The 10,632-nt window shown below is 48.1% G+C and overlaps 2 protein-coding genes across 2 annotated transcripts; one reads left to right on the plus strand and one right to left on the minus strand.

Annotated features, from left to right (window-relative positions):
• Positions 1-564: 564 nt before the first annotated feature.
• On the plus strand, positions 565-1,575 carry LOC136116256 (olfactory receptor 14C36-like). Its single transcript, XM_065862454.1, has one exon. It carries the CDS (start codon positions 565-567, stop codon positions 1,573-1,575), a length of 1,011 nt encoding a protein of 336 aa, XP_065718526.1.
• Positions 1,576-4,873: 3,298 nt separating this feature from the next.
• Positions 4,874-5,857, minus strand: LOC136116269 (olfactory receptor 6E1-like). Its single transcript, XM_065862465.1, has one exon. It carries the CDS (start codon positions 5,855-5,857, stop codon positions 4,874-4,876), a length of 984 nt encoding a protein of 327 aa, XP_065718537.1.
• Positions 5,858-10,632: the final 4,775 nt, after the last annotated feature.

Genomic DNA, 10,632 nt, shown 5'->3' on the forward strand with positions numbered 1-10,632 from the left:
CCTGGGCCACCTTCCTGGTCTGTCCATGTCACCAAGGGCATAGAGCAGTCTCCTCTCTCCTGCACCTGCATGTCTTTGATCCCTTCCAGAAGCCCTGGCTCTGCACCACAACCCCTGGTGTGAGTCTTCACCCTGCATGGTCATGCAGCACGAGATACACGCTGATGTTTTTCTCTCTCAGGTCCTTCCCAGAACAGTCCAGTTCTCTTGAGGTTCTGCCACCTCCCCTGCCCTCTCTCCACCACCAACACCCTCTCCCCAGCAAAGCCCAGTCGGGGCTGGTCCCACAGCAGTGCCCATTGCAGGTGCTCTGGGCAGGCACCCCACAGCCTTTGCCCCTCTGAAGGGCACAGCAGCTTCCGGGGGTCAGAAAGTGGTCAGCCCCAGAGGTGAGTGAACATACACGGCAAAAAGAAAAGGAGGCACCTGTGTCCTTCGTTCTCCTCTCCAGCAGATCCTGAGAGGTTTGCAACCCCTCCATCCCATCCCCTTTCCCCAGGCCAGCACAAAAGCCCTGGCCTTTGAGGTCTTCCTTGGACAGTGTCCCATGCCCAGAGGAAGCAAATGTCCAAAAGCAGCTTCATCAGCCAGTTCCTCCTCCTGGCGTTCGCAGACACACGGGAGCTGCAACTCTTGCACTTCTGGCTCTTCCTGGCCATCTACCTGGCTGCCCTCCTGGGCAACGGCCTCATCATCACCACCATAGCCTGGGACCAGCACCTCCACACCCCCATGTACTTCTTCCTGCTCAACCTCTCCCTCCTCGACCTGGGCTCCATCTCCACCACTGTCCCCAAGTCCATGGCCAACTCTCTGTGGGATACCATGGCCATTTCCTATGCAGGATGTGCTGCCCAACTCTTCCTGTTTTTCTTTTTAGCTTCAGCAGAATTTTATCTTCTCACCATCATGTCCTACGACCACTACATTGCCATCTGCAAACCCCTGCACTACGGGACCCTCCTGGGCAGCAGAGCTTGTGTCCACATGGCAGCAGCTGCCTGGGCCACTGGGTTTCTCCATGCTCTGCTGCACACGACCAATACATTTTCACTGCCCCTGTGCAAGGGCAATGCCCTGGGCCACTTCTTCTGTGAAATCCCCCAGATCCTCAAGCTCTCCTGCTCACACTCCTACCTCAGGGAACTTGGGCTTCTTGTGGTCAGTGTCTGGTTAGGATTTGGGTGTTTTGTGTTCATCGTGGTGTCCTATGTGCAGATCTTCAGGGCCGTGCTGAGGATCCCCTCTGAGCAGGGACGGCACAAAGCCTTTTCCACTTGCCTCCCTCACCTGGCCGTGGTCTCCCTGTTTGCCAACACTGCCATGTTTGTCTATCTGACGCCCCCCTCCATTTTTTCACCAAGCCTGGACCTGGTGGTGTCTGTTCTGTACTCACTGGTGCCTCTAGCAGTGAACCCCCTCATCTATGGCATGAGGAACCAGGAGCTGAAAGTGGCACTGAAGAAAGTGATTCAATCATTTTTCTGTCAGCAACAATTAGTTACCCAAGTCTCTTCAGAAGTTATTTCCAATTCATCTCAGGATCCTCCTTTGGACTGTGCATTTTATCTGTGATAACCATGTTTGTCAAAGAATTTCTTCATCCACAAAACTTCTCCAGAGGCATGAAGCCAGCCTCTCGGAACCAGAGACCTGTTTACCTGTTTCTGGGACCATGACTTCCTGTGTTGGATCTCTGTAACACAGGGTGTTTCAAAAAGATGGATCCATTTTGAAATCACTGTATCTCTGAAATTTGCTCCATCTTTTCGAAACAACCCGTAAAAGGGGATTTCCTCACTTTCTGTATTTGGAGCTTGGGCTCCTCTTCCAAAGCTGTGGTCAGCCTGAATAAATTTCCCCCCCACCAAGGCCATGCTGCTGTACTTGGGTTTTTCATGCGCTCAGGGGAGGACATGGGTCAAGATGTTACGTCATGGTGCTGCTTTGAGTGTCCATCTGTGGGTGCCCAGTGTTCCTGGAGATGGTGAAGGACCTTCAGTGATCTGCCTTGAACTATCTCACCGTGGTTTTCAGGCACCACAGCCTGCTCCTAGTGCTCTGTGCTTCAATGGGGGAATAAATGACCCACAGAAACCTATTTCTGCATTCCCCAGCTCAGGGCAGGCTGCTCTGTCACTGCGGTAGCAGAAGCAGTCTTGTGCTGGTGAGAGGGGCTGGCACAAGAGGGCTGCCAGCAACGGGTGTGAAGGATCTCTTGAAAACAAGAGCAGAGGACACAGGGGGACGGTCCTGTGTTCCTGCCATGGCTGATCCCAGCCCTTGTGCTGATAGGGAGGTTGATCCTCCTCTCTGTCTCAATCCATCTATCTATCTGATTGCCCTACCATGCATACATGCATGCATGCATCCATCCATCCACCCATTCATCCATCCATACTGGTACTCCATATGGGTGAGCTGCCCCATGATGTTTCTCATCCCAGTGAGATCATATAATCATTTAAGTTGGAAGAAACCCTCAAGATCATCGTGTCCAGCCATTAACCTAACTCTGGCTATAAACTATGTCCCTAAGAACCTCATCTATATGTCTTTTAAACACCTTCAGGGATGGTGACTCAACCACTTCCTTGGGCAGCCTGTTTCACTGCCTGACAACCTCTTCTGTGAAGAAATTTTTCCTATTATGCAAACTGAACCTTCCTGGGTGCAACTTGTGGCCCCTTTCTTCTTGTCCTATCACTTGCTGTTTGAGAGAAGAGACCAACACTCTCCATGCTACAACCTCCTTTCAGGCACTTGTAGACAGTGATAAGGTCTCCCTTCAACCTCCTGTTCTCCAGGCTACAGAGTCCCAGTTCCCTCAACTGCTCCCCATCTGACTTGTTCTCCAGACCCCTCACCAACTTCACTGCCCTTCTCTGAACTCACTCCAGCACCTCAAGGTCTTTCTTGTAGTGAGGAGCCCAAAACTACACACAGGATTTGAGGTGCAGCCTCACCAGTTCCGAGAACAGGGGGATGATCACTTGCCTGGTCCTGCTGGCCACACTATTCCTGTTGCACACCAGGATGCTGCTGGCCTTCTTGGCCACCTGGGCACATGCTGGCTCATGTTCAGATGGGTGCTGATCAACACCCCGAGGTCCTTTTCCATTGTCAGATTCCAGTCGCTCTTCCTTAAGCCTGTAGTGTTGAATGGGGTTGTTGTGACCCAACTGCAGAACCCGGCACTTGGCATGAAACTGAACAAGTCCAAGTGCTGGGTTGTTCACCTGGGATAGAGTAACACTGAGTGCAAGTGTAGATTAGGAGAGAGCGGCTGGAGAGCAGCCCTGCAGAAAGGGATCTGGAGTGATGGTTGGCCACACGGTCAACAGGAGGCAACACTGTTCCCCAGCAGCCAAGACAGTAATCCCCATCCTGGGGTGCATCAAACACAGCATGGCCATGTGGTCAAAAGACGTGACTATGCTGCTGTATTCAACATTGGTATGGCCTCACCTTGAGGGCTGTGTGCAGTTCTGGGCCCCATATACTATTACAACAAGGATGTGAAGGCCCTTGGATATGTCCAGAGCAGAGTAACAAAATTGGTGAAAGGGCTGGAAAGATTGTCCTCTGAGGAGCAGCTGAGGACTCTGGGCTTCTCTTGTTTGGGGAAAAGGAGGCTCATTGCTCTCTACAGCTTCCTGAGGAGGGGACATGGACAGGGAGGTGCTGAGATCTTCTCCCTGGTGTCCAGTGATAGGACACGTGGGAATGGTTCAAAGCTTGGTCAGGGAAGGTTTAGACTAGATATTAGGAACCATCTCTTTATCAAGGTTGGTCAAAAACCGGAACAGGCTTCCTAGAGAGGTGGTCAATACCCCAAGCCTGTCAGTGTTTAAGAGACACTTGGACAATGCCCTTGGTACATGATTTATCTTTTGGTCAGCCCTGAATGGGTCAGGTATTTGAACTAGATGATCATTGTAGGCCTCTTCCCACTGAACTAGTCTAGTCTAGTCTAGTCTAGTCTGTTTTACACATATACCTGTAACAGGGTGGATCCTGGGCCCAAACAGTCTGCTCAGCAGCCTCCTCAGGATATCGGCCTTGCCAGTTGCAGACACCAGGACACATGAGCCCCCAGGGCTGCAGCCCCATTCCAGATACTGGTACAGACCTCCCCAGTCACACACATGTGCACACACACTCTTATGTCTGGTCACTCTGGTCTCTCAGTTGCTGGCACCAATGACATACAGGCTGTCTGACCCCCTGCTCCTGTTCTGCTCGCTACACTCACACATTCATGCAGAGGAGAGATTTGCTCACATAGCATAGATTTAGAAATTAAGTTTAATGAGAAGACAGGACAGACTGCACTGGTTGGGGTCCTTCCCCAAACTTCCCATGATAAGTCCTGTGTAATCCAGAAACGTTCTTCCCCTGCACCCAAATGTGTCCTGCACCCCTAGGCAAAATCCTGTTAGTCTAAATGGTGATCCAGAGAGCTGCTCTCAGTCATTCCTCTCAATGGGCTTCAAACCTGGACAATGAGGCTGATGGCACTCCCAGGGCAGCCTTGGAACAAGATGTTAATTCCTCAGAGCCTGTAATTTGGGTTCCCACTTGCCAATGAGCCTCTGTGCTATTCTTGGTTTTGGAGGTGGGCTTGTGATGAGTTGGTGGCTCATGTGATGGTGCTGGGAGCAGTCGGGGCAGGGTATTAACTGACTTACTTCTCCTGCCTTTGTTAGTGCCTTCTTTGTGTGTGCAGAGGAGCTTCTTATCACTTAACAACATCCAACGAGAACATAAATCTCCTGAGTCATCTGTGTCTGGAGGTTGCATACATATGCATTGGTATTATCTAGCATATGATAGCAGATCACTGGAAATGCTGTCCAGAAATGCCTCATGATTAGGGGAAAATCTGTGTTGTTGTACGGGCAATGGCTTCATTCAGGGCCAGTATCACAGTCTTGTTTCTGAGACCATAGATGAATGGATTTAAGAATGGGTACAGAACAGTGTTCAGCAACGCTACAATGCTGTTAGTCTCCAAGGAAACATATTCTGAAGGACATGCATAGAGAACAATACAGCTCCCATATGCAATGGCCAAAGTGGTGAGGTGGGAAGAACACGTGGTAAAAGCTTTTTTCCTCCCAGAGGCTGCTGGAAGATGTACAATGCAGAAAAGGATGCACATGTAAAATGCCAGAGTTAAACATAAGGAACCGAGAACGACAAATGATAAGAAAACAGAGTCTATTTTCCAGAGCAAGCTGGTGTCAGAGCAGGACAGTTTGAATAAGGTGGAGTTGTCACAGAAAAAGTGATGGATCTCATTTGAGCCACAGAAAGTCAGCTGGGAGAGGATGACCAGGCGGTAACTCAAGAGTGTGAAGCCTGTGACCCAAGCAGCAACAACCAGGTGGATGCAGAGCTGAGGCTTCATGATGGCAGCATAACGCAAAGGTTGGCAGATGGCAACATAGCGGTCAAAGGACATGACAACTAGTAGAACAAACTCTGTACAGCCCAGGGAAAAATAGAAATAGGATTGGGCAAAGCAGCTGCTTAGTGAGATTGTTCTCTTACCAGAACCCAGGATCACAACCAATTTTATGCTTGTGGAGGATGTAAACCAGATTTCTAGGAAGGCCAGATTGGCAATGAAAAAGTACATGGGGGTTTGTAGGCGGTGATCTGCATATACGAGGAAAGTTATGGTAGTGTTCCCCATCACTGTTGTCAGGTATATGAGCAGAAAGAACAGAGAGAGTAAGAGCTGTAGTCTTTGATCAAGCCCTGAGAAACCCTCTAGGACAAACTCAGTAACTGCAGTTCCATTTTCTGGTCCCATGTTGAATTTCAGTTCATCATGCTGAGACAGGAACATGGCAAAAAACAAGTGTGATAATTCCACAGTCTGGGTGAAAGGCTTTACAAAACCTTCTCTGCTTCTTTCGTTCCTTGCAGTCTTCCTATAGTACACAAATAAAGTATTTCAAGCATTTCTCATACCCTGATTTTTCTCTATCAAGTTTAAACTGGAGTTCTCAGACAATTTGTCGTCTTCTTTCAACCTTTTTCAAACACTCATAAAGAATTCTTCCTTCAACACAGGGGATTTTAAAGTCTGTTAGCTATTTTATGCCATTCCTGCCAAATTCCAAATTCATGCAGACTGGTTCCAAACATCTATCACACCTCTGTGGCTAAGTCATCCCTTTTATTGCACAAATGCTAAACTATCAAATCAAATCAAATCAAATCAAATCAAATCAAATCAAATCAAATCAAATCAAATCATATCAAATGTATATTGAAAGCTTTTCTTTCTACTCTTCAGTACTTGCCTTTTTGGATTAGGAGTCCCTGAGTATCTATTGATTTCAGAATAAGCAGTATCAAGCACCTCTTCCATAATCCCCTGCTTTCTTCCACAGCTTCGTGCTCTCGCTTTCTTGAGGAAAGGGGATAGGAGGGCAGAATAGAGAACAAGTATAACTCATCTTCTTTAGTACTCTAAATAATGACTGAAATTGGTTATGGTTCCACACAGTCTCATCTGACATCCATCTGCATTGAAATGCAGTTGCTTCCAAACAGTTGCTCATTGCTGTTACTATTAAATGTCCTGACCTAAATGGAGACCAGAAGAAAACTGACTGGAAGAGATTTGTAACTTTTCTTTTGCGTGCCAGCTATAGGTTGGGAGGACCCAGCCTTGAGAGTTTTCTCCTGTCTCCATTGATTATACAGGGAGCTTCGGGAAAACAAACTCTCACAGGCACCTGTTGTGAGGTAGGTGAAACTCACTAGTCAAGTCTCGACCTGACTTAAGTTTTCTTAAGTTATATTTCTTAAATCAAACCACACATCTAGGAGAAAGAAGCACAAAAAAAGCCCACATATACAATAAAATCTGGTGTTTTTCCCTTCATCTTTACATTTGTTTTCAGACATAGAAAGGAATAGAGCAGACAGCTCCAAAACCAGGATGATTCAAAATGCAAGGGGATAAGGGGGAGAGGAGGAGATGGTGGGTTTGAGGCGGTGAAACAAAGTTGTGCAGGTGTGCAACCAGAGCTCTTCAGTCATTAGTCACCTGGGTGCTCCCAGGACTTTCCCATCTCATCGTCCACAGAGACAACAGGAGAAACTAGTCTGAGACAATGGATCAACATGAAACCAAGTGATTGAGTAAAGTCAACCTCCTTCAATATCAACCACCTCCAAAATAAGCAAAAATTAAAGGTTTGCCCAATTTGTGTGGGATTTCTTCTTGTGGGATTCCAGACAGTGCTGGAGACAGGCAGATCCTGCTGTGCCTGGGCCTATTTCCTGTTCATAAAGGTAGTTATTAACATCCTGGGTGAAGAATCAGACTGTTTCAGAGATCCCTGTAGCAGTTTCTGCTGCAAAACTGGATAAAGTTGAGCAATTACTTAAGTTGCTTGCAAATGCCAGAGAGGATGTGCAGGACAACAGGCTCGCTGAATTATAAGAACTCAGAACAGTTGTAAGGGGAGCCTCACTTGATCCAGTTGAAGACACTGTTGCAAAGATTCTGACAGGGGAGTCTCTTCCAATCTGTGGTATTCCATAATTCAATTAATCTTTTCCTCAGAGAGCTCTTCAAAGGGTAGGCAAGTAAAAGAGACAGAGGGAAAGAAGTAGAGATATAAAATGTGCCAATACAAATTGACAAGATCCTCTGAACAGTGTTTCTCTAACCATTGGTAGGCAATGTATTTCCTGCTCTGGCAGGGGATTGTACTAGATGATCTTTTGAGGTCCCTTCTGATCCCTAACATTCTGTGATTCTGTCATTTTAGGAAATGGCTGCATAAAAACATTCAAATAGAGATACAGTGTTTAATTAGCTTGCTGACACTTGCCCATGGTGCTGTCAAAACTAACTAACTAACTAACTAACTAACTAACTAACTAACTAACTAACTAACTAACTACGAAAAGTTTCATGAGGCAGCTGAAGCACCACGTGTGACTGGGAAAAGTCTCCCAGGACCTATGGGAGCTCTTCTGGAGTATGAGCTGGTAGGCATGAGCTGAAGTAGGGGACCTAAGGGGTGGTGCAGGGCTGCTGGGTGGGCTGAGCAGGGACCTCAGCAGCACAGCGGCTCATTGTGTCCCTTTGGACGCTGCTGTGAGGTCACTTCTGTCACAGGAACTGACTGACCAGCAGCGGGAAGGCAAATACTCAGAAGTCATGAAGGCCATCAGAAAGCTGCTCCCAAGATGATGACAGATGTGGGAAGGTCAAGGTGAACTGAGTCAAGAGAGGAGAGGAAAGAATGGCTTGGCCAAGAGAGATGAAAGATCTGGAGGGTTTCAGGTAACAGTGATGCCATTGTGACATTGAGTGTGGCATTTATGTTAGGCCCTTACCTGCGTTCTAAGCAATAATCTTAAACTCTAACCTTACCCCTAAATGCTAGCCCTCACCCTGACAGTAATGCACTACTTTAAACCCAATCTCAAAATTTACCTCTAAGCCAAATCCCAAGCCCACAACCCCTTATTCTTAGTCTTATCCTTTTACTCACTTTAACCTCTACCCTGTATCCCTAGCCTTAAAATACCAGCCTTAATCTTAGCCCTCACCACAAACCTAAAAAACACCCCTAACTCACAAAGCTACCACACACCCTTAACACTAACCACGCACCTAAGCGGATTACCAGATGCCTAATTCCTAACTCTGAACAGCAAGCTCTAACCCCTAACCTCTAAAGTGAACACCTCATGCTCAAAGCTCTCGTTCCCATGCTCAAACCCCATCACCTCCAATCCCTCTCCCTACCATACTTAAGCAGTTTGGCCCCTTGGGGCAACATAGGGTGATTCTGGAGCAGCCACGGGCCATCTGAAGAAGGACGTGAGGTTACAGGTATTTGACCAGCTGTTAGGACCAAGGAGGAGATGGGCAGCATTGCTGAGACCAGGTCTGTGGTGCCTCAGGGACTTGTGGGCCGGCAAGAGGCACACAGTTGTGATGGTGGCTCTCAGGTCACTTCCACCTGAGCACCTGATAGGCCACCTTCAGGCACATGGCTGGTCTATGTGTGTGTCATTAAAGCTGTGCCTAAGGAACTGATAAGCCACCAACATGCACGTAGCTTGAATGTTGTTTGCAAGGTCACTGCTGCCCTAGCACCTTGCAGGACTGTCATGGAGATGCACCTGGCAGTCAGAGGAAGACCACCAGCAGGTGCATGTGAGACATGGAAATGACCTTGCAACCCTTGAGATTGTAAAGAAGGTATGTATTTACAGCACTGGACATACCGGGAATAATTTCACCTAATACCTGTGTGTATTTCCAGTAGCTGTGAGCTTGGTTAAATGCAGTAAAATGTTACATATTCATGAAAGTTTTAGGAATGCCTATACACATTCATAACCTGTCCCCAAGAAGGCAGTTCTTATTACAGTGAGTTCTGGAAGACCATTTCCATAGTCTCCACCTCCAGCTCCTCCTGGTTGCAGCTGCGCAGTGATCGTGACCCCGGGTCCTCTTCTCTGTACCTGGGACCTTTGGTCCAGTGTGATAAGTTGGCTGGGACTCAGACTGCTGAGCTGGTTAGAACTGGCGTATCTCCTGTCCTGTGCCCAAGTTTCTGTTATCTAGTTCACCCAAGGATGCACAAAGAATGCAAGGTTTTTTTATCTTTGCAAGGTGTCAGCAAACTCCTGTTTCTCATACAATAAGTTACACAAAGCTAGGCAAGGTTAGGCAATAGAGATGTGGGTTAAGGCTTAGCTCTCTGTTAGCTCTTTAAGTGTTAGTTCTTTAAGTGTTAATTAGTTAATTGTTAATTGCCTGTATCAAGCTGGTGGAGGTGAAGTCAGCCTGCCCAGGGTGGGGGAGAATGTGACTGCCAGTACCTTGGTACCACCCTGGTGTGTACATGGGGAGAGGTACAGTGGAGCACAAAAGGTGCTAAGGAGCCATCAACTGCCCTATTGAAGGCTCTGGATCTCAGGGGGTTGTGCAACTGCCACAGTGGGGCATTGTGATGTCACAAAGGAGCCTGCCCAGGCACCCCTTTAAATACAGGGCAGGGAGGCGGTCACCCCACCGTGGCCTGGTCCCAGTGAAAGAAGAGACACGGCCACTCTCACCACCGCTATGTCCCATCCCTGGACACTTTCGGCCACCAAGACCAAGTTGTCCATCTCTGGACCCAAGATGTCCCATCTCCAGCCCCCTTGGGCCAACCAGACCCTGGATGCCTCATCCCTGGACCACTTAAGGCCAACAAGATGTCCCACGTTTGGACTCTCTGAGGCCATCAGGAGCCAAAATTTCCCATCCCTGGATCCCTTAAGTGACCAAGACCAAGACGTCCCATCCCTGAACACTATGTGGCCACCAAGACACAGGATGTCCCATGCCTGGATACATTAGGTGACCAAGACGTAAAATATCCTATCCCTGGGCCCCTTGGGCTACCAGGACCTATAATGTCCCATCCCTGCACCCCTAGGGAGATGGCCTATCCCTGGACCCTTTGGAGACACCAAGTATTAAAATGTCCCATCTCCAGCCCCCTTGAGCCAACCAGGCCAAGATCTCCCATCTCTGGTCCCCTTAGGCCACCAAAAGACCTAAAATGTCCTTTTCCTGGAACTGTTGGACCGCCG

Source organism: Patagioenas fasciata, chromosome 6 (genome assembly GCF_037038585.1).
Source record: "Patagioenas fasciata isolate bPatFas1 chromosome 6, bPatFas1.hap1, whole genome shotgun sequence".
In the NCBI taxonomy this organism is placed as follows: domain Eukaryota; kingdom Metazoa; phylum Chordata; class Aves; order Columbiformes; family Columbidae; genus Patagioenas; species Patagioenas fasciata.